Source organism: Saccopteryx bilineata, chromosome 7, assembly GCF_036850765.1.
Source record: "Saccopteryx bilineata isolate mSacBil1 chromosome 7, mSacBil1_pri_phased_curated, whole genome shotgun sequence".
NCBI classification, from domain to species: Eukaryota; Metazoa; Chordata; class Mammalia; order Chiroptera; family Emballonuridae; genus Saccopteryx; species Saccopteryx bilineata.
Genome location: NC_089496.1, coordinates 34420525 through 34445865, shown reverse-complemented (window position 1 = coordinate 34445865; position 25341 = coordinate 34420525). Strand labels below are relative to the sequence as shown.

Sequence of the window (25341 nt, the reverse complement as noted above, 5' to 3'; positions counted from 1 at the left end):
GGGCACCTGCCCAAGCACCCACCTTAGAGAGAAACCCAATTACAAGTACCATTTTAACAACCAGTTTGCCAAACTCAACAAAAGGTTAGTTATCAGTTCTGCTGAACCAGTGCAAATTGGCTGAATCTCACTATAGCTACATTGATCATTTCCAACCTCAGTTTAATCACTGTAAGTATTATACCAAGTGTTGACTGAGATTTATTTTGCAAATGCAGTAATTATGCCTAGTTAAAAATATCATGGATATGCTACCACATTTTAACCTTCTGATTTTTGTAAATACTTTCTAGTCAAGTTATACTTAAGGAAGTGAATTAGTTTTGTGTTAAGATGTCATCAATTTCTTCCATAATAGGTTTCTCTTACAGTAGCAGCTTTTATTTGCCTGGTACCCAACCAATAGAATGATAATACTGTCCTTGTTTTGTTTCCTGTCAGGCTTAGTGGTAAAGCATAAAGATCCTCACATGAACAATATTAAATTAGTATTAATCTCAGGAGGTTGATATGGAGCATTTCTATTTTTCAAGGAAGTGAACAGCAGCATAGTTATGGCATGAGCATAGCACTATTGAAGCTATTTGTCAGATTGCAAATCATGTGTCCTTGATTACTACCCAGCCTTGCTGTGATCAAGCCTCTGCTTTCCTTATTTGAGTCCATTGCTTCCTTGATTTGTGTCTTTATGTCCTAGTATCATGTGCAGTATTAGATTCCTTGTGTCCTGGAGCCTTGACCTGCTTTCATCAACTCTGGTTCTATGCTATACTCTAATTGTAAGAAAAGTGTTGACATCTCTCTTGTCAGGTATAGGGAGAGTATCTTTCCTTCATAGCAACTGCTATCTTCCTCTGTAGACCCAAGTCAGGACATTCTCAGGGAGGTCGGTCTCTGTCTAAATACTCTGAAGGCGAATGTGAATGGTTCCTCTTCCCAAGCCTGCACTGTATACTTGAGGTCCTCTTGAGAATTCAAGGTTCACATTAGGGTTCAGGCAAGTTGTGTTTCCCTGCTAGACTGATGGAGTTACTGTATCATCAAAACAATGAAAAATTAAATATAAAATTTTATTCTACATATTTTTCCAGTAACAAGTTTGATTTAAATATTTGTTACTTAAGTACAAACCTCTGTGTCTATATCATATAATTGCACAGTTCTTTTTTGAGTTTCCATAGAAAGGAAGCTCCTGATCTGATGATTAGCTCTTACTAAATCTGTTCTGAATTGGACTTTTATGTATTTCATAAAAGTTCAGCCACTTCTGCCAGTTTTGAAGATCAGAATGAATGGTACCACCCCTCATATCCTCTAACCCCCGCTCTGTTAATCATCAGTGCAGCTCAGGATGCTCTGCCTCTCTATTGCTTTATGCTCCTTCTGGGCCCTTCCATAATGAACATCTTTTTCTGTAGTATCTATACTTACATTGGTACTTTTTCCCTTGATATTGGTCATTGTCGGTGTGAATGGGATAATTTTCTATTTCTTTGTTTTAATTTAGTTAATTTTATACTATTTGTAATATAATATATCTGGAGAACTCATTAAACTGTGTTTTTAGTTGTTTTTTTAATGAGAAAGGTGGAGAGAGAGAGAGAGAGAGAGAAAGGGAGCGAGATGAGAAGCATCAGTTCTTTATTGTGGCACCTTAGTGTTCATTGACTGTTTTCTCATATGTGCCTTGACTGGCAGGCTCCAAGTAAGCCAGTGAACCCTTACTCAAGCTAGTGACTTTGGGCTCAAGCCAGCAACCTTGTTCTTCAAGCCAGCAACCTTTGGGCTTTAAGCCAGCAAACTTTGGGCTTCAAGTCAGTGACCTTGGACTTCAAGACAGCAACCTTTGGGCTCAAGACAGCGACCATGGGGTCATGTCTGTGATCACACACTCAACCCAGTGACCCTGTGCTCAAGCTGGTGACCATGGAGTTTCAAACCTGTCCCCTCTGCATCCCAGGCCAACACTCTGTCCACTGTGCCACCACCTGGTCAGGCTAACCTGTGTTCTTAATTTATGTGGATGTTCTGTACAAAAGAGTATGCCATCTGTAAATAATGATAGTTTTTTTCTTGTTTTATAATATATAAATCTTATTTTTTTCTTGGTCTAATGTAGTTCTAAGGACATCCAATATAATGATAAATAAATACTTATCAGGGGTTTTTGTGGTTGAAATAAGGCTTTTTTTTATCTAAAAAAGAAATTCTACCTAAGATTTTGTTGTTTAACTGTTTCATGCTCACCAAATCAAGTATGCATATAGAATTTGTTTTGCCTATCCTAATACTTTCCATATGCCTTTTTTGTTAAATTACAGATTCTAAACATATTAAATACAAAAAGTAATGCAATTGTTATTGAGAGAATAAAAATACAGATATAGACAAAGTTAAAATCTTTTAAGATGATGTTTTTCTCAAAAAAAAAAACCTATAGAAATTGATGCTACATAAGTCTCCTATGCCTGCTGTAACATATTACCACACACCTGGTGGCTTACAGCAACAGAAATTTGTTCTCTTTAAGTTCAAGAAGCCGATAGTTCAAATTTAGTATCCTGGGCAGAAATCAAGGTGTCAACAGGTTTGCACTTCCTCTGGAGGCTGTAGGGGAGAGTGCTTTCTCTGACACTGCCAACTCCTGTAGGCTGCCAGCATTTCTGGTTTGTGGTTGCACCACTCCAATCTCTGCCTGTGTGGTGACACTGCCTTCTTTTATGTCTGTCACATCTCTTGATCTATCTTATAAGGACACTTGTGAGGCATTTAGATCCCACATGGATAATTGAGAACAATCTCTTCAAAATCCTTAATTTGATCACATTTGCAAAATATAACCATATAAGATAACATTTCCAGATCTCAGAGATTTTGAAGAGTTATATTTAGGGGGCTTCATTCATCTCACTATTATCTGCACTCTAGTTTCAAAGACTCAATCTGTTCTGCGTGCAAAATACCTTCACCTCATCTCAGTTTTAACAGATGTCTCGATCTATTATATCATCAACTTAATTCAGAATTCTCATCTAAAGATCATCAGCTCAAAGTTCCAAATTCATAATCTAAAACATCAAAAGCAGTTATGGTGAGAATAAGTAAGCTCCATCCTAGGACAAAATTCTCATTGTACAGCTGTGATATTAGAAAACAAGTTACCTACTTTCAAAATACAGTAATGGAACAAGCATAGTATAATAGTTAGACAGTTCTATTTCAAAAGAAAGAAGTGCAAGTTAGAAAGGAGTTACTGGTCACAAGCAATATTAATCCTTAACTTGATCACATCTGCAACAACTTTACCTGATTCCAGGAAATAGGTTCTGATATTTTGGGGGGCCATCATTCAGCCCAATACAGATTACTTCATGAAAATTGCTATTTTAACTTACATAGAGAGAGAAAACCTAGATTACAGAAATTATGATTGCCATAATGTCATTTACTTTCCCTCTTTGAATGAAAGATACAATGTATTATACTATAGCAAATTTCTATCTTGATATCTCTATATGTTACCTCTGAACCAGTATCAAACTCTGTAATTATTCCAGTTTTATTATATGTTTTAGAATCTGGTTAGGCTAAAAACATCTTTCCTAATTCCTAATTAGTTTACTCTTTTTAAAATATTTGATGGTTATTTAAAAGACTTGTATTTTTAGATAAAATTCTGTTATATATCCTTTTTTAATCATGTTAATCTTGCTTTGAGTACCTGACCAAAATCCTTTGCTATTAGGATTAGAACTGAGTTGATACATAATTTAGGCAATATTGGAATATTTTATAATAGCAGGTCCTATCTTTTAATAAGATGTATTTTTCTACTTATTTATGTTTTCTCATTTGGTTCTCAGTAGGATCCAAAGATTTCATCACATTAAGAACACTATTAAGAACCAAGCCTGGCTGGTTGGCTCAGTGGTAGAGTGTTGACCCAGGTGTGGATGTCCCAGGTTCAATTCCCAGTCAGGACACACAGGAGAAATGCCCATCTGCTTCTCCGCCTCTCCCCCTCTTTTGCCTCTCTCTCTTTCTGTGTGTGTGTGTGTCTCTTTCTCTCTTCCCCTCCTGCAGCCATGGCTCAATTGGAGCGAGTTGGCCCTGGGTGCTGAGCGTGGCTCCATGGCATCCGCCTCAGGTGCTAAGAAGAGCTCAATTGCTGAGCAATGGAGCAATGCCCCAGATGGACAGAGTATTTCCACCTAATGAGCTTGCCCATGTAGGAGCCTTTCTCTCTGCCTGCCCTCCTCTCACTGAATAATAAATAAAAGAACACTATTCCACTTGCTATACAAAATAATCTCAAAATATTTCACCTCAAAATTAAAAGTGATATCAGTATCCCTTTTTAAAGATAACAAAGACTCATGATAAATAATTTGCATAAAGTCATTAATCATGGAAATTCAATCTATCTAAATTCATAGTTTGTCCATTTTGGGGTGTGGAAGTGATGCTGTTTTAATTTATGTTTCCTAAAAATTGCAATACATATAAACAAAATTGTGAAAGTTTACATAAAAGAAAGCAACAACACTATTTTAGCTTTTGCTCATTTGGTCTTTTTTTCTTTTCTTTTTTTTTTTTTTGAGAATCCAAAATATGGCTGCTGGATAGGTTCATAGCACTTGGCAGTTCTTTTTTGAGCCACTTGGGGTTATGCCAAAGAGACAGGGTCCCATGAGAATTTGGTCTGAATTCTAATCCAAATGAACACCTGCTGTCATTGTTCCTTATCAACCCTGTAGTCATCAATGCCAACTCTCTTTGTGGTGGAACCCATTCAACACAAGGAAAAGGCATGCCAGTGTTCTTCAGTAGTTCTTATTTTTTCCCTCTATTTGCTGCATGATTCGTTGCCTAAGTATATTGGAGGTAGAGATAACATTAAGTTTATCTTTAGCTATTTGATATTCTATATTTCTACATGTTTGCTCAGTATTGTCCAGTCTACTTAGGTGGTCTTATTTTGATACTTTCTTCTTTTTCATCCTCTCACTCTTTCTCTCTTCTCTCTCTCTCTCTCTCTTTCTCTCTCACTGTCTCCCTACTTCCCTTTCCTGTTTATGTTCCTTTGGAGATTTGTTATTACAAAAATATATGCTTGTAAAGCAAATTATACTATATAATCTATTTTTAAAAGTCTCAGTTGTCTAAGTTTGCAGAAACAAATAATTCAAGCAGAAATAAATTCAATGATAGTCTCTCTACGGATAACTAATATTGATCATTCATTCTTAGTATTTGTTTCATATTCCTTTGCTTTAATTTTACAGGTCTGCTGGATGTATGCTTTTAATTATGAGTACTCTAAATTGATTTTGAATCAGATTAGGGTTAAAGCCAAAATAAATGAGTTTTTGAAATTAATTAACGATCATGCTGCATAATATATCATAAGTAACCTAGCTGAGATTTTTTTCTATAATTTCATACCACAGAAAGACCACTTCACATTCTAAAATAGGATATATTTATGATTTATTAATGAGATTTTTTTTTCAAAAAAGAAACTCTGAGTTTTAAAACTGTTGGACCAATAAAAGTGAACCATCTTGATATTCCCGCTTTGAAGCTAACCAGATAGTTGACCATGTATATATACAGCTCAGAAAAATTAGGGGATATTTTCTTGCTTCATATTCATTTCAAAATATTCCCTAATTTTTGTGAGCAGCTATATCTTACAATATCAAAAAAATGGAGCTTTACTTGGTAATATTTTAAAAGAAATGTTTTTAGACACACCTATCTATACCTTTGTATTCTTTTCACTTGTAGATTAATTCAAATACTCGACAACTTCCAGAGGATCGAGTACACAGGAAAAGTTACATTTCTATCACGGCCCCATCTCGTAGGGAAAAGCAACTCTGCCATCTGCGTGGGCATTGATCCCTCTCTTGTTGTGCCTCCTGCTTTGTTATGCATGAATAAGCACATTGGCCTTTTGATTTCATTCATTAGACTTTTAATCCTTGATTAGTATGTTCAGATTTTTCTGAAATACACAACTTCTTTATTTCCTTTATGTTTGTTCTTTTCTTTTTCTTTTATCACCACTGTGAAAGAAAATTAACAGTTAATCACAACAATAGCTCTGTTTCCATTGAGATGACTAGTAAATGCATTAGTTTTCTATTGGAGTGATTAATCATGTGTAGATACAGAATGGGAAAACATCTCCTTCCTTGGAGAAACAGGGGCTACTGTTTAAAGTCAGCAAGAACAGTTTGTGTTTGAAAAGCTTGGATCACAATATTCCACCAGTCTCCCACATGCACTGTGATTCTGTCTTGTAGAAACTCTGAATGGATTTCCTAAAAGGAAGAAACGTCCATTAGGATTCAGACCTCATGTCTTTGCAGTGTTAGACACTAGTTACATTTGTCACCAAGTCTCCAAAAATAAATATTACAGTTTGTGTTGTTGGATACACTTTTCAGAAAGTTGCTTGTGGAACAAACAATTAATAACTATACATCCAAAACAGTTAGCAAACTTTGAAGTCATGTATTATATTTATCTTTATTAGATATGCACTCTTAGAGTATCTTTTAGCCATAATTGATTTCGAAGGACTTGAAGGTTTTCAACTAGATCATTTCTCCACTTAGACCATTCTTCCAGTTATGGAATTATAATATTCCCAAGTACTTTTTAACACTTAAGTTCATATGCCTTAAAAAAAAACATAAAACTGCCTGACCTGTGGTGGCGCAGTGGATAAAGCATCAACCTGGAAACGCTGAAGTTGCCGGTTCAAAACCCTGGGCTTGCCTGGTCAAGGCACATATGGGAGTTGATGCTTCCTGTTCCTCCCCCTTCTCTCTCTCTCTCTCCTCTCTATAATAAATAAATAAAATCTTAAAAAACATAAAACTTTGAGAGTAAGCCCCAAACCAATTATTAAAGGAAGTATATAAATGAAATAGATACCATTCCCAGAAGTAAATGTGACAAATGACCAGTAGAGAAATGGTGATATAAATCACACTTGCACATATTTCACGTGAATTACATAGTTTTGCCTAATTTCAGAACATCGTCTTGGCAATGATATTGTTAAGAAAAAGTTAATTTAAAAAATATCCATTGATGTGGTTTTCTTTTCATCTTGATTTCTGAAAGACAATAGGATCACGAACTGTCCTGTTTCTCTTTTCTGTTTCTCTTCTTAGGATGCCTCCATTGCACACAGATTTCACATCATGCGAGAAAAGCACCCAGAGAAATTCAACAGTAGGTAAGATAAATAATGAAATTGTGATTATGGTCACTGTTGATAAATTACATTGTAAAAAGGATCACTAAACTTCAAAATATTTAACATGTAATAACTGAATAAGGATTAGTGTGTAAGTATAAAGACAAAAATGTAAATAAACTCAAATTTCATCTTATATTTTAATGAAAATTTAATGAGAGATGCAGTGCAGTCATCGCCAGTCCATTGTCTTGTGCTGAAAAGAAAGATTTCAAGTATAAGGTAAAAATAATATTTTGTTAAGATATACTGAACTCTTTACACTAGGAGGATTTGATCACCCCAAATCCCAAGGAAAAACATGGGCTACGATTTGATAGTGATTAGTAACTTTATAGAATATTGATATTAAAAAAGGCTTCCAATCCTTATACCAACTGTTTAATATTGGCTGCAAATAAATGGAAAGTAACCCAGAGAAATATCAATGCTTATGAAGTACTTTTAAAGAATTTTTCTTCAAGGAGAAAAGCCTTAATGACTAAAATTAGTTTTGCCACTATAGCAATACATGAGCAATTTATCCTCCAAAATGTAGACATTGACACTTTTTCTGACATCCAAGGAAATAGGAAAAGCTTTGGCTTCTATCCTCCCCATTTCTAGAAAGGAATATGACTATTTCCCTCTATTACCCCTACAAAATATAGAAGAGGTGAATTATATTTTGCTTTTTAGTTAGACCCATTTCTACTCTGTTCATTTCATAAAGTTACAGTAGGAGCATAATAGCATATATCATATATATAATATAAAAATATAATATTTGTAAGATATATATATATATATGGTACATACTAATGTTCAAAACCAAAGGCTCTAGGGTCTCTGCATTTAGCTAGATTGATGTTGCTTCATGAATGTTAGAGACCACTTATTAAACAACTACCTCTGAAAGTTCTTATATTTATTTTTAATATTTTCTTTTTTAAAATTTTTGTTAATTTTTAATTTATTGTGTTTACATGGATTTCTGTGTCCCACTGAATATAACTCCCTCACCCCCACCCCTGTATCCCTTTTTATACCCCCTTTGCCCCCCTCCCTCTAACTCCCTCCCCCTCCCCTCTAGAATTTGCTGTCCTGTTATCTATAGCTCTGTGTTACTTTCTCACGCTAGTATATTGACATAACTGTCTTTCATGTAGGTCATTAAAATGTATTTTCAATATTGTTTTAGATTTTTCTTAACTCGACTTTACTGAACTACTTCACATAAGAATCATCACAGTAAATAGTTTCATGATTAGTAAAATTCTATCTGATTTTTTTAATTAAATTTACCTATTTAAATGTTTTAGCAAAAATACGAAAACTTATTTTTAGTACCTACCTTAGGTTCCACCTTGAGTTCTTTCCTACACTACAAATCATAAATTATGAAATTATAGTTCGCTTTTTTTCTCTCAAAACTCCAACAGGTATAAGTTCTGTTTTTAAATAAATGCAAGAAGTGTATATATGTCTGTGTGTACATAATGTCTTTAGAAGGGCAGAAATCCTCTAACTGCTTCCTTCTGGAGGAAGGAACAAGTGGTTGTGTGGAGACTGAATTTTTATTCTATATTTTTGTGTACTGTTTGGATTTTGTGCCACACATGTTATAAATTTAAGTTGAAAGTAATCTAATCACAGATTTACACCTATAAGTTTTCTTTATATCTAGAATAGAGACATTTAATTTTACAAGATTTTATTTTATTTCATGAAATACATTAAAATAAATTGATGTTACTGAAAATATAAATATTTCACTTTATAGTAGATTTTGGAATTTAATAATACACTTTGAATGTTCTGGAAATAAACATGTCTATTAATGCACATAAAACTATATTATCGAATTGACTAGCTTATGCTTTTCCAATGCCATTCTATAAAGCATTTATGTGTCCATATGTATTTGTTAAAATAGGCTCCAAGCAAAAAAAAAATGTGGTTTGGAAATGCAGGATTCAGTGTACCCCGTTTGAATTTTCATGATTTTATAGTCCATTAACAGCTTCAAGAAAAACACAGAGGAATAAAAGTATAATAATGTTTAAAGTACTTTTGCCCCATACTTACTCAATAAAGAGGCACAGAGACAAAAACAGCAATATATGTCAGTGGGGGGGAGAGAAAGGAGAATTAAAGGTATAGAGAAGTAAATCAGTATATTTATGTGATACTCAAAAATATATCAGCCTGTGTATAATAATACCAATATTATTATCTTTCCTAATGTCAGAGGGTAATGAATTTTGTTCTCTTTAATAGTTTTAACTTTCTTAATAAAAACTTATTCACATATATCTACTTAAGTTTTTATTATCAAGCAAAGTGCTAACTTATATTTCTTACTGTCCAATATGTTGTTAGATGTCTTTTGCAACCATATGTTTGTACACCCTAAGGTGTCTATAATATGTAAAACTATATCTCATTGCAACTTATTTATAAATTTGAGGCCTGTATAAATCTTGCTTATATATAGTTTAAAGGGAATATTTCATTTGGAACAGTAATAACATAGCAAATGCCTTCTAAATGGACACAGGTCAAATGTTTCTAGTGTGTGTTCAAAGAATGCCAAGTATATAGTAGATGCTCAATGTATTATTGGGCAATGATATTTTAAGATAACAATCAGCCCTAAAATTATATGTATTGCCTAGTTAATTAGGCATGGTTTTTTTTTGGTTCATACTTTTGTAGACTTAAGTCTTCATGTGGAATTAGAAACATGTAGGTAATTCCCTAAAGTATAAAGTAGCATATTTAGGATATTAAAATTTTCTAATATGGCAGCCCCTGGGTTACAAACATGATAGTTTCTGTAGGTTTGAAAATGTTGCCCTGGCCGATTGGCTCAGTGGTAGAGCGTCGGCCTGGCGTGCAGAAGTCCCGGGTTCAATTCCCGGCCAGGGCACACAGGAGAAGCGCCCATTTGCTTCTCCACCCCTCCCTCTCTCCTTCCTCTCTGTCTCTCTTCCCCTCCCACAGCTGAGGCTCCATTGGAGCAAAGATGGCCCAGGCGCTGGGGATGGCTCCTTGGCCTCTGCCCCAGGCGCTCAGAGTGGCTCTGGTCGCGACAAAGCGACGTCCCTGGTGGGCAGAGCGTCTGCCCCTGGTGGGCGTGCCGGGTGGATCCCGGTCGGGCGCATGCGGGAGTCTGTCTGACTGTCTCTCCCTGTTTCCAGCTTCAGAAAATACAAAAAAAAAAAAAAAAAAAAAAGATGTTTAAGTAGTTATATGTGCAGAAAGGTGCAAGTAAATTTTATATTAGGACAAACATCTAAGTTGTATTTAGTAGGTAAATGTACCTGTCCCAACCTACATACAACTTCAATTTAAGAACAAACCTACAGAACCTGTCTAGCTTGTAGTCTGGGGACTGCCTATGAATGGCTCTGAGGAAGGCAAGCCAGGTGTTGTGCCTGAGCAATTTCATCCTTACAAGGACAGATTTTCAGATTTCAACACTGAGACAGGCTGAGCCGTAGAACTCTTTTATATTTTCAGGAATTTGCAAATGGATTTTTTTAAGTACTCCTAATAATGGTGTTTCAGATCAGATCTCTTATCACAATAAATTATATGCCATTAATATTATCCTCTAGCATGCTCACCTTGAAATTCATTTATATTTCAAAGAACATGATGTTTCTAACATTATCTTAAGGAAATTAATTACCAAAATGTATAGTTCTGCTCTCTTTGCTTCTTATGACTGAAATAGAAAGAACTGGGAAACGTAATGATTTTTCCGGTGCTTAAGAGAGTGCTAGTTAAGAGGTTTGTATTGTATTCTTTTCAAAATCTTTACATAAATCTAAGTTAATTGTTAAAGGAAAGTATGTTGTTTAACTTTTTAAGATATTCTTTAATCAAACTGAATTTATCTCAATATTTTCATTCATTTAGACTCAAAACAAAATAACCATTAAAATATTTATGCTTCTACTTAAAACTATATAGTACATAATATTGGTATTTAAATTATTTATATAATTTGACTATTACTATCTAGCATTATATTTATATTCTTATAATTCATATACATTACATTTTTGGTTCTAATTAGGTAAAGCAATTGAATTCTAGCTTTTAAAAAATATTGATATTAATAATGATATACCCATATGTATCCATTAAAATGATATGAAGCTTATAATAATTTTGAGAAAAATGCAATACTATTTTTTTTTTGACTTTTTTTTTTATTTTTTATTTTTTTTTAATTTATTCATTTTAGAGAGGAGAGAGAGAGGGAGAGAGAGAGACAGGCAGACAGAGAGAGAGAGAAGAGAAAGAGACAGGGGGGAGGAGCTGGAAGCATCAACTCCCATATGTGCCTTGACCAGGCAAGCCCAGGGTTTCGAACCGGCGACCTCAGCATTTCCAGGTCGACGCTTTATCCACTGCGCCACCACAGGTCAGGCCAAATGCAATACTATTTTGTTTCATGAGTAAAACCATGCAATCTTGACAAAGACTTACAAGTAATATGCAAAATGACCTTGTATAGAAAATGTATTGGTGGTCTTACAAAGATGTCTTGATATTATAGTCATAGGTGGTTTTGTAGGAAACAGTTCAAAAAACTTCTTTTGTTTTGTTTTTGATGACAGAGACAGAGAGGAGCAAATAGAGACAGACAGACAGGAAGGGAGAGAGATGAGAAGCATCAAGTGTACATTGCGGCTCCTTAGTTGTTCATTGATTGATTTCTCATATGTGCTTTGGTGGGGGTTTGGGGGTCCTACAAAACGAATGACCCCTTGCTCTAGCCAGCAACCTTGGGCTTAAAGCCAGCGACCTTTGGACTCAAGCCAGTGACGATGGGATCATGTCTGTGATCCCACGCTCAAGCCAGTAACCCCACACTCGAGCTGGTGAGCTCGCATTCAAGCTGGATGAGCCTGTGCTCAGGCTGGTGACCTTGGGATTTTCAAGCTGGGTCCCCTGCATCCAATATACCATCTACTAGCAAACACTGATGGCCAGCAATACTCCACGAATACACTATTTCATTATCCACATCAGTTATTTAGAGGTATCTGGTCTCACCCTGGCTGAGTAGCTCAGCTGGTTAGAGCATAATCCGCCAAGGTTGCAGTTTAATCTATGTTCAGGGCACACACAAAAATCAAGCAAGGAATGAATGAATGAATAAGTCGAAGAAAAAAAATCAATGTTTCTCTCTCTCTCTCTCTCTCTCTCTTTCTCTCCCTCTAAAGTAGATATATTTAAAACAATTTTTATTTAAGAAGTATCTGGGCCCTGGCTGGTTGACTCAATGAGAACATCAGTCTGGCGTGTGGATATCCCGGGTTCAATTACCAGTCAGGCCACACAGAAAAAAAACTATCTGTTCTTCACCCCTCCTCTTCTCCCCTCTCTCTCTCTTTTCCACTCTCACAGTCATTGTTCTGTTGGAGCAAGTTGGCCCAGGGTGCTGAGGATGACTCCATGGCCTGGCCTCAGGCACTAAAATAGCCTGGTTGCCAAGCAACAGCCCCAGATGGGCAAAGCATTGCCCTATAAGGGGCTTGCCAGGTAGATCCTGGTCGGGGCGCATGTGGGAGTGTATCTTTCTGCCTCCCTGCTCCTCTCTTATGAAAAAATAAAAAGAAATATCTGGTCCCTGTTTGAGACAACAATTGTTTTCTTAGCCCCTCCTATCCTGAAACTGGTTCAGAAATATGTGCTTCACATCTATGAGAATTTCTGTTTTTGATGAAAAAGTATAGAACTAAAAAAAACTAAAATCAATGTTTGGATTTAAATAAGGCAATGTAACTCAAAATCAACATAGTGACATGGTATCAGATATTTCAGATGGTCTTCCCTCACAAACATGTAAAAAGAAGAAATAAAAATGATGAATTGGTATAGTAGACTGGATCACTTGATATTATAATATTAACCTTAATTTTTAAAGGAACCAATGCATTCCAAATTACCCAAAAAGTTTATAGCATACATTAATTTAGAAAATTTGTTATGCTTCAAAATTATACTTATTCTGTGGAATGATTCTTAATTTTCCGACAGTAGGATTGTGAGATCATGGACTGAGGCTCTTTCTGGGACTTTAGTATCTATACAGGACATGGGACATAATTAAGACTCAATAGATATTTGCTATATTTATTCACTAAATTATTTATTATTGAGTGGTTTATTTACCTTCCAATCAAGGTTCTAAAGTTTGGAGAAAGTACTGCCTATCTGCTATCAGTTTGATTGATTGTTTATTCTACAGATATTTAATAAGGTGCCCCTTTTATATTATGGGCATCTAGCTTGACACTGAATCTTTTGAAGCCTTAAGGCATGTGAGGAAAATTATTTTGGGGTTACATAGAAATCTTAAATAGCATTAGGTTCTGTAGAAAAATATGAACTTGAAGCAAAGTCTATGCTGTAATAGTACATAGTGCAGGGTGTTTTCTGGAGTTCCCAAGTTAAGGATCACTGAGCTCTATAAAGAATATATGTTAAAGTAAGAGCTGCTCTTTATTCTCTCAGTTAGCTAAAAAAGAAACATTTACGTCTAGTTTCTGTTTGCAAGATACTTACATTTTATTAGTATCATTCTATGCAAATATTCTAAATACTATTTTCTTCCTTGATTTTGCCTTTCAGTTCCTAGGATTTGTGTTTTTGCTTTACATGAATTTGCATGTGTTTTATGCAAAAATTTTATACACTCAGCTACACATACAAACACACATACACACTGTCTTCCTAGGATACCAAATGAAGAAACAATATTTATGAAATAACAGTAGTTAATTCAGAGATTTCCACAAAATCACAACTGAACAACCCAAGATAGTTTTTTTCCCTAGGGAAGAGTAATAAATGGTAACAAAGCCTTTTAAGAAAAAAAATTCTCATCATTTCAGATTCTGTGCCTACATGGAGGCTGTTGGGAAAGAGCTGTCAAATTAAAACACGAATGTAAATTATTTCTTGTTCTTTAAATGCTGAGAGAAAATATATATGGATAAAATATTTTATATATAAATTTACATAATTTTAACTAATTCATATTAATAATCAACTTGAAGGGGAAAAAAAAAACAAAGAGAAGCTTAGCCAGCAGTAAAAACTACTGTTTCTAAGAATCCCCTCCCTAATTTACCAGCATTTTCATGTAAAAACATTGAAGCTCTTGTTTCCTGTGTGTTCAGGCCTCTCCCTTGAGCAGCCTTAGTCTCTCTAAGCATAACAAGAACCAGTTGTGCTCTGGGGAGGGAAGGGGTACACTAAACTAATTAGACAATGGACAGCTGACTTTGGGTAATGAGTCTTTGACATTGATCAATGACAATGACAAACATTTTCTTTCCTTTGATGTTCAGAGATCATCTATAAGCTAGAATTTGAAATTGATGAGCTTTTGGTTGTTCTATTTTTAAGAATAAAGTTAGTTCTATATAAATTAATTAATTTGATGTGAAGTTTAAGTACCTAACTTATACTGCCTAGATGCTTTATAATTCACACTGTCAATATTGTACTAAAGTGATTTTTGTTCTAGAATAAAATCAATTGGTTATTGGCAGGAGTTATCCATAGGAACAATTTTGAGGAATCTTGTTCTATGTCTTTGTTATAGGATCTATTAAGTATCAATTTAGTCTATCTTGAACTCTTTCCAAAGAGGTTAATCACCTCATTATAAGGTAATTTTACCTAGAAGGTAATCCCCTGGCATGGTTAATTGGAACTAATTAGAGGCTCTCCATTACTCCTTGTTCCACCCAAGCATTAGTTGCTAATGCATTTCCTTTTGGAATACATGTTCTTATATGGCTCTGGTAAGCATTATTTTTTATTTTTACTGAATATAATTAATCTAAATTATTAGTCTTCAATGGCTGATATTTTTTTAATAAATGGTTCCCTCACAATTTTTTTTTTTTTTCATTTTTCTGAAGCTGGAAACAGGGAGAGACAGTCAGACAGACTCCCGCATGCGCCCGACCGGGATCCACCCGGCACGCCCACCAGGGGCGACGCTCTGCCCACCAGGGGGCGATGCTCTGCCCATCCTGGGCGTCGCCATGTTGCGACCAAAGCCACTCTAGTGCCTGGGGCAGAGGCCACAGAGCCATCCCCAACGCCCGGGCCATCTTTGCTCCAATGGAGCCTTGGCTGCGGGAGGGGAAGAGAGAGACAGAGAGGAAAGCGCGGCGGAGGGGTGGAGAAGCAAATGGGCGCTTCTCCTGTGTGCCCTGGCCGGGAATCGAACCCGGGTCCTCCGCACGCTAGGCCGACGCTCTACCGCTGAGCCAACCGGCCAGGGCCTCCCTCACAATTTTTTTAATAAATTTTTCTTTACAGAGAAAAAAATAATATTCTTACACATGTAACATTTTCAGTTTGTATTTTATATTTTATGTTTTTCTATAACCAATGTTTTCATAACATAGGGAATTTTACTTAAGCAGCCTTTAAGATAGATAGATAGATAGATAGATAGATAGATAGATAGATAGATAGATATAGATAGAGGTACCAGCTTTAGAATATATGAAAATATATTCTTTAAATAGGTACAGTTTCTGAGGTGAGTTAAAAATGACAAAATCTTGATTTATATCAATTTATTATTTTAATTTTTCAGAGGTCTCACCTTCCCACTTAAGGTTTTAACAAAAAAAAAAAAATGCCAGAAATGCAATAACTTTATGGTATTTTTAAAGATTTTATTTGGCAAATATAAGGCATCAAAATTTGCTAAGATTTGCCAAGATAGCCTAGTTATGAATTTTCAGCCACCATAAGAATAAGGGTTCAATTTCCTCCCCTTTCTAATAAAATTGTTCCGATATTGTCTCCCACAGCTACAGTTTTCTTAATTTCGTCAGCATCCTCCTGTCCCTTCCAGGTTCTGCTCACCCCTAAGTTCCAAAGCAAATGTCACATATTTTCTAGTTTTTGGTATAGTAGCCCTTCACTTCCACATGTCCAAATCTCTTCTGTACACCATTACTACATAACAAGCTACTTATAAGCTTAGAATTATAAAACAGTTATCTTACTATGTGCATAGTCTCTGTGGGTCAGCAGTTCAAACAGGGCAAAGCAGGGCTGGTTTTTCTTTGCTTCCGTATGTCTCGGCCTTCAATTGGGGAAACTTGATGATTGGACATGATTTGACAGCTCAGGGATGGAATCAGCTGGAGGCAGGTTACTGTCATGTCTGGTGTCTGGGTCTGGTTGTTGGTTGAGACCTTACTGGGGACATTCATCGAGGTTCTTTAGAGAAACTGAACCAGTAAAGTTCACATTGAAAAGGGTTATCTCCTGACCTGTGGTGGCGCAGTGGATAAAGCGTTGACCTGGAATGCTGAGGTCACCGGTTTAAAGCCCTGGGCTTGCCTGGTCAAGGCATATATGGGAGTTGATGCTTCCTGCTCCTCCCCCCTTTCTCTCTCTCTCTCTCTCTCTCTCTCTCTCTCTCTCTCTCTCTCTAACTCTCTCCTCTCTAAAATGAATAAATAAATAAATAAAATTTAAAAAAAGAAAAGGGTTATCTCTACTGAATCCACCAAGTCATACCCAGAAATAATGTTTAATCTGGGCACCCTGTAACCATTCAACTGGTCACATAGATGTAGCCACCACAAGCACCTGCACATGGTTTCTCCATGTGGCCCAGGGTAGCCAGACTTCTGACATGGCTGCGAAGTCCTCCTAAAGTGATTGTCCCGAGAAAACAGTCAGAACAACTATTTGGCCTTTTCTTGACTTAGTCTTAGAAGTTGCATGGTTCCATGGTCTCTGTGCTTTTTATTGATTGAAGTGTCAAAAGCTCACACAAATTCAAAAGCAGAGGGCATAGAGAATCAGAGGAGTTTTATCCGGGGTTTCAACAATGAGTAATACAAGGTTCTTGTTGTAAAGGAACTTAGAGTTTAATGGGAATAGTAGCGCAACATACAATTATAATAAAGGCTGCTATTTACTTAGAAATGACACTTCCAGCTCATTATGTATTTTTTTTATCACACTTTTTTTTTAAGACTTTATTCATTTTTAGAGGGGGGAGAGAGAGAGAGAGTGAAAGAGAGAAAGAGAGAAAGGGGGCGAAGCAGAAATCATATGTGCTTTGACCAGGCAAGCCAAGGGTTTCAAACCAGCAAGTGACCTCAGGGTTTCCAGGTCGAAGCTTTATCCACTGCGCCACCACAGGTCAGCACACATTTTTTATTTTATCCTTACAATAGGACTACTCTGTAATGATTGCTATTTTCATTTTACAGAGGTGGATTCTGTCCACGTAACAATTAAAAGCAGCAAAACCAAAGCCCATGCTTGTAAGATATATGTGTGTATGTGTTATTTATGTTATATGTATACATGTGTGTGCATGTGTGTGTGTGTGTAGTCAGAAATAAACTGTGCCTCCAAAATATCTCCTTGTGTCTCCATGTTCTGCTCTTCTTTCCATGACACTCTTTTTTTTGCATCTTGAGTTATAACTCCTGTTGGATTTTTCGGTTGCCTTTCTTTTACTTCATTTTTGGGGTCTCTGCATCTGCTAATATTTAAGTCCTATAATTTTAATGCTAATTGGATTTCACTGACACCAACAACTGCTGATCAGTGACACTGACCCTGAGCACAGTGCTGATTACCCATGTCTTCACCATGCTGGCCGTGGGGGTAAAGGTACCTTTAATTCACTGAGACTTGGTGAGGGTGACTAATAGTATACTATATTTTATGTATAACCTTCTTTAAATAGGTTATGTAAATAACATAAATATGACTTCATTTCTACTGAAAAGTCTGAAATGTCTTTTATAAGCAAACTCTGAATAAATATTCTATACTTTCCTGTTGTTTATTCACTCCCTTATATACCTGTGTTCACATAAGTAACTGTATTCTCTGAGTTTCATTTCCCACCCTGATCTCTCCTCTCCTCTCCTCTCCTCTCCTCTCCTCTCCTCTCCTCTCCTCTCCTCTCCTCTCCTCTCCTCTCCTCTCCTCTCCTCTCCTCTCCTCTCCTCTCCTCTCCTCTCCTCTCCTCTCCTCTCCTCTCCTCTCCTCTCCTCTCCTCTCCTCTCCTCTCCTCACCTCTCCCCTCCCCTCCCCTCCCCTCCCCTCCCCTCCCCTCTCCTCTTCCTCCTTCTCTCCCTATCTTCTTCCCTCCCCTACCCCCTCGCTTACTGTCTTTGGCATGAAACAGAAAGAGAAATATTTACTCAACACTGATTTTTTTTAAGCCTATATGGGCCTCCTTATTTTATTTTAGCATTTCTTTGACTTCTGATACATGTCTTTTAAAGATTTAAAAACTATGTTTCTGCTTTGCTCTTTTTTTAAATCTTTTTCAATGCTGAATGTAAGTCCTAGTGAGCGTTATAACTAATCGGCAACTAGGAGATTTACCCTATATCTGAAAGATATTCTCTGTGTATACATCAAATATATATAATTATCTTCCACAAGATAGGAAAGGAATCACTTCTCATTTTATGCCCTAATGTTCTCATATTATAAGAATAGTCATATCATTTATTCAGTTAAAGAAATTAAATTTTGACACATTTGTATTTCTTTCATTGTAAAAGCAAAACTATTGCCACTAAGTTTTGAAAAGAAAGAAAACCCTCTACAACTTTAACATAAACCACCCTTAACTTTATTTTATCTTTTCTTTCCATTCCTTTTAATGTGTGACATAACAAATGTTTATTACAGGTCTGCACTGTGAAAGCAGTTGGAAAATAAGTAAGGTTAATAATTAAATATCCTCCCTGCCCTTGAAAAGCCTGTAGGTCAGCGGGAAAGACAACCAAAATAAAATGTGGTGAAGACTGTCACTGGCGCTAAGTGCAAAATGGAGTCCAAAGTGCTGCCAGGAGGAAGTGTCTATTTCTGTCTGAGCTAAGAGGGAGAGGAGACATCCCCCTGGAAGGGATTCTCTTTCTACCCGTGTTCCCTGCTCACAGCTCTGTCCTGCACACATATTCTTCTCAGGCCCATGTATGAGGTGCTCACAGCATCGCCACCAACTTCCTCCACTGGAAGTCACTCTTGTCACTTCTGCTCCCCTATGTTTTAGTGAAGCAGCCACCTGAAAGAAAGAAGCCCAGGAAAATGTGCTCTGCTTGTGGGGCCATGTGTCCACCTAGGGGGTGTGTATACACAGAGAAAGGAAGGAAAATGCACATAAGGTTCAATCAAGTGTCCCTGTGAAAAACTGAGCATGCTGTAAAATTGAATTGGGCTTTTCATAGACCTTAGTTTTCTTAGTTCTTTTTCTCAGCTGTAGGGAGTAACTTACCTCAAAACTTCTCTGGCCCTCATGTTCTATTGCACCTGTTTAATGATGTAATAAAAATACTTACAGGTGATATATGAAAACCTTATTTATAATAAAACACTTTTGTAGCCCAAGCAGTCAACCTCACATTTATCTGCTTTGTAAGTTTAAATCTTGACGTGTTCATTTATCTCTAAAAAAGGCACATGCAGTTTATGCCAACCTTTTAATATACTGATAAGCTTGTTAGTCACTCTTATGGTATAATTTGTTTTATTTTTACATACAAACATATTCAGTTCTTTACATGTATTTTTTACATATTTATGTATTTTCATCTATCATTAAGTTTTTTATTCATTTACTTTTTTAAGGCTTATTCAATATGGAAAGTTCATTAGGAATTTTGCTAATACCTTTTCTAGTACAGAAACATACACAGTGATTCATATCTGTGAATTTATGAATATGAAATTTGTTTATATTCATACTCAGATACTTTAATATTATCAGATTTCTTACATTTCATAGATGTTTTAGCCTCTTTTATATTTACCTAATGATCTGAACCTTTTTTAAATGTGTCTAAACTAACTGAAACCTATTATATTGCATAAAAGAAAGGATGCAAAGTCTAATGAAAACTTTCCATTGCTTTTCTTGTATCTATTAGCCTTATCATTCTTTATTAGAAATAAAATCTTGGGTGGCAATGAAAATGTAAAATAATCACATAAGTTAATAGCCATCTTATTTTATTTAATTTTGTTTATTTATTTTATTTTTTACAGAGACAGAGAGTGAGTCAGAGAGAGGGATAGACAGGGACGGAGAGAGATGAGAAGCATCAATCATTAGTTTTTCATTGCACATTGCAACACCTTAGTTGTTCATTGATTGCTTTCTCATACATGCCTTGACCACGGGCCTTCAGCAGACTGAGTAACCCCTTGCTGGAGTATCGAACCTGGGTCCTCTGCATCCCAGTCCGATGCTCTATCCACTGTGTCACCGCCTGGTCAGGCAATAGCCATCTTATTTTAATAGTAAATTCTTCCAGCCTACTACACAGAGTTATAGATCTAATAGTTGTCTTTGATTGTACTAATGTACTATAATAAAAGTCATCGCTAATATTTCTTAAAGGCTGGGCTGTTCACGGACTTAATCAAATGGGTTTCTTGGATTATTTCATGTAACCAACACACAACCTTACGAGATTGTTACTATCATTATTTTCACTTTACATATTTCATATAACTGGGTTAAATTTATGTGGCTTGCCCTGATTTACATGTTTAACAATGTTCTAACCATTTTGTTAAGATAAAAGTGAATTTATGCTTATTTACTAACCATAAAATATTTTTATTGCTGAGAGTAGAGGGTGAATTTGATACCATTGCAACCTCTTATAGTTTATGGTCTATTTGGGAAAGGATACTTGTAAACATATAGTACTGTGAGATAAATGTAGTAATCAAAGTATCATACATACGAATAAAAATGAGAAAGTAAATCTTCTGTGGCAATGGTGTAATAGTGGTGCTAGGAGGTCTTTGTAGAAAACAAAATATTCGATCATGGTTCTATAATATGAATATGTGCTTTACAAATGACTATGGAGTCAATAGAAGAATTATCATCTGTTGAGGTAAAGTGACATAAAAATCTACCAATATGTGATGGGGAGGATAGTTCCAGATAGATAGATAGATAGATAGATAGATAGATAGATAGATAGATAGATATTTAAAATATGAGAAATGTAGTTGAATTGAATGGGATTTGTTCATTCTACTCAGATCACAAAGAACTTGGCAGGTCCATTGCAAACTTGGACTTTATTGTTAAGATAATATGAAACAATTATAGGGCCTTAGAAAAGGATATAAGACTAAGGTATGGATTTTTAGAAGAATAAATTGGTTTACTGTTACCAAACTTGGTAACTGATATGGTTATAAATAGGGATGTGGAGGACATGGTGAGTGAGCATGTGAATGAAGGCAGAATGGCACTTATACTAACCAAGAAGTGACTGTAGAAAGAAGAGGTGGTGTGTGGGGAAAAGAGTATTCATTTGGTTCTGATTGTTGAATGTGAGGTGTCTGTGGGATACCTAGGTCAGTTCCACAAACTATAGATCCTTTACTGGCCTGGAATTAGGTGGGATCTCTGGGATGGAGAGATGAGTACCCATTACAACAAATGAACCATTCTCCCTCCATCACTGTGAACAGGAGCATTGGTAGAATCCAGAGTACTGTTAACTAAAGCATTTGACTGGGTTTGGTTCATTTGACCTAGACTTGAGATATATATATAAATTGTAGTTACGATTTTTGAAGGGACTGACTTAAAATCATTGGTGAATTATATTTTCAGAATTATACTAATATGTAATTATGCTAATGTTAATTGCTAATTTTGTCAACTATTTAAATTATGCTGTTTACTTATCATTTAGGCATAGTAACTTACTGTTTCTTTTGTTGTCAGGATAAGAAATGTAAGTATATGTCTTTTTGTGATTCTAATAGAAAATCTTACTTTGTTAGAATGCCTAGAATTTAGTTTAAAATTCAAATTCTTATATAAAGAAAAGGAAGAAGCTTTAGGGCATCCTTCTAAGCAAAGATTCTCTTACGTAAAGATAAAGAGTTCAGCCAGCAGAGGGCGTGGGCTCACACACACTCAGTCATTGCTGGAATCCTTGTGATCAAGAAAACAGTACTTTCTTCATATGCACACTGGCAAAGTAAGATTTTTGCCTAGTGTTGTGCTAATGCCAGAACTTACATATTTATACCATTAGTTCTTCTCTTGTGGAATTATGTGTTTCTTATGAGATAGGCGCGTTCAGGGTGGTATGGCCATAGAGGAATTACGCGTTTCTAATTATAATATGAGTTGTATTTGAATGCCTGCCAGTAAAGAGTTAAGAATCTGTTATAAAATACCAAAATCTGATCAGTCTGTGATAGAAGGTCAAAGGCTGTCTGCGTACCTTCCTCCTGATAACTAATTTAATTATATTTGATATACAAGACCAGGCTTAATCTGATGTACAAAGCAGTTTACTTTAGTCAAACTAAGTCGAATTGTACCTTTACTAAATAAATAAATGACAAAATTTCTTAAATAATTTTCTAATTGAAACTGAGGGCATTTTAGAAAGAAATTCTATTTTTTTTAAATTCTTAAATCATTAAATTTAATAATAGTAGTGTGACTTCTGTTTAATTCATATATTATTTTATTTATAAGATTTTTTTCCTCATATACCTCTTTTCTTTTTGAAATATATAATGATCTTGTAAAAATATAATCTTAAATGCAAGTAATATTATATTTCTTTTAAAGACATTTTAACATCTCATTTTACAGTTACTTTATAATTTTTTTCTTGTTTCCTATTTAGATAACAAATAAGGAAAACATTTTCTAAGCACATTCAAGCTCTTTAATTAATTATTTGCATCTGTATATTTTAGGTAGCTACTTATTTTTAATAATGCAAGCTCTTTGACATACCCTCCTGTCTAGTATACCAGGATTTCTTGTTATTATAACATGCAGCATACTTCTTTAAGCTGTGTACAATGAAATATATGGTATATCTGTGTAGTGTCTGAAATCTGTTTATATTTAAAAGATGATATGAAACATATTTGGTTCTTATATCTTAAGTTAATGCTGTCATTTTTACTTTATGATCCAACACAGTGAAAGTGTAGTAAACGATATAAAGCCTATGGGAAGTTCATTTTAATGTGTAATAATGTGGGAGGGTCCCATCTCTTTTCTTCATTCTATGAAGCTTAGAACTATCTTCTTTGCAAAGATGATTATTTATTACAATGACAAACTGTCCACTGATAAGATACATTCATTTGCCTCTAAAGCTTTTCCTTGTCCTTCACAAGAAGGTGATAATTAGGTTTTCAGATTTGGATAAAATAATAATAATTATGTAGATGCTTTAAATATATTTAATCCTTTATATAATAAACTTGAAACAATTAAAAGTTGTAAAAGGTTTTCCTCTGTGAACTTTTAGGTTCACCTAATATACAACATTAATTTTAAGCTAGCATGAGTATTTGGAAGATTAACAGTTGGAAAAATAATATGAGGTGATTAACTTTTCAGGTAAAGCAGTGGTTAGGCTTTGTACAACATCTACCTAATATAGTAGCACTCATTCATATTCTGATTTAATTTCTTCGTTTGTCTATGCAAAATGTACAGTTTAATCTCTGAAAAGTCACATAAACTCATTTTGTTCATGTGTATTAATATCCCCAATTTCTAATGTGGAGAGCTCAAATGATTGTTAGATCATGCAAGTTATTACATTTTAATTTTAGCATTATATTACACCAAATTAACTAGGTACCATATATGAAATGCCTAAATACTGTACGATGTTTGAATGTTCAGCATTGAAAATACAATTTATTAAAACAAAACACTAAAAGACTAAAAAAAAAAAAACTCTTTCACCGCCTTGGAGTTGATGATAGCACATTGTCTTAAAGTTCTAAAGCACAATCTTCTCTAACTTTAAATAACCAAAGGCAATTTCCTCTCCGTAAAGTTTGCAGAGTATTAAAAACTTCCCAAAGTCTATTTCCTGAACCAAGTTGGAGAATGTTCAGTGCACAGTCGTTTAAAATACCTTCTTTATGTTCTGACTCAATTACTTTTAATAGAGTGAGGAATGTTTGGTGTAGTTTTGAGTGCACAGCATGAAAGGTTGGGTTTTAGTTAGAAAACATATAAAATTAGTTCCTGTGGAAAGGTAATCTCTAGAGAAATATAGTAACCAGAAAACCTTATTGAAGACCATTAAATATACTGCAAATGTCATGTGCTTTCTTTGCACATGTTAAACACAGTTATGACATAAATGAAGTAATTGTAGGACATTGGCAAGCTAAAATTTTAAAAATAATTTTTGTTGATAATATGTAAAAATGCCTCATCAGTTTTTATTCATGCCGTGCCTATTTCTTTGAGGTAGCTTTTAAACAGCTGTGAAAAACCTAAGGAATATTGTACAAAACAATTTGACAAATGTTCATAATTCTACATCAGTAAAATGCATTTTAATGTCATTCAGAATATTCCAAGCTCTCCAGTACATAAACAAGTAATAAAACTCATATTGAAGTTATTTTTGTGATATTTATGTTCACTCTACCTATGATGAGAGCAAGTTTTTCTGGTCCTCATTAAAAATTATTCAGAACTCGACAAAAAATTTATATTTAAAAAAAAATACATTGATGATCTGGAAGTGAGACCTGATGTTAAGTCCCAAAGATAACTTAGGCCTGACAAATGTCACGATGTCATAACAAAGGGCGCGAGCCTTCCTTCCTTCCTGTGAGTAAATTCTCTTTTTTTAAATTTTTTTAAGACTTTATTTATTCATTTTAGAGAGGAGAGAGAGAAAGAGAAGGGTGGAGGAGCTGGAAGCACCAACTCCTATATATGCCTTGACCAGGCAAGCTAAGGGTTTTATTTTTTTAATTATTTTATTTATTTATTTTAGAGAAGAGAGAGAGAGAGAGAGAGAGAGAGAGAGAGAGAGAGAGAGATGGGGGGAGGAGTAGGAAGCATCAACTCCCATATGTGCCTTGACAGGGCAAGCCCAGGGTTTTGAACCAGCGACCTCGGCATTCCAGGTCGACGCTTGATCCAGTGCGCCACCACAAGTCAGGCCTGTGACTGAATTCTAATTCTGCTTCTAGTTTTTACCAGCCTGAAGCCTGGGGTA

At 35.3% G+C, this 25341-nt stretch overlaps 1 protein-coding gene across 3 annotated transcripts in view; it reads left to right on the top strand.

The window, feature by feature from the left end:
- The window catches only part of DGKB (diacylglycerol kinase beta), a 647089-nt gene that overhangs the window by 351365 nt on the left and 270383 nt on the right, over positions 1–25341 (top strand). For all 3 annotated transcript variants that reach the window (XM_066239339.1, XM_066239338.1, XM_066239340.1), the window contains one exon: positions 7191–7255. In XM_066239339.1, coding sequence (XP_066095436.1) covers positions 7191–7255 — 65 coding nt within the window. The remainder of the gene's footprint in view (positions 1–7190; positions 7256–25341) is intronic.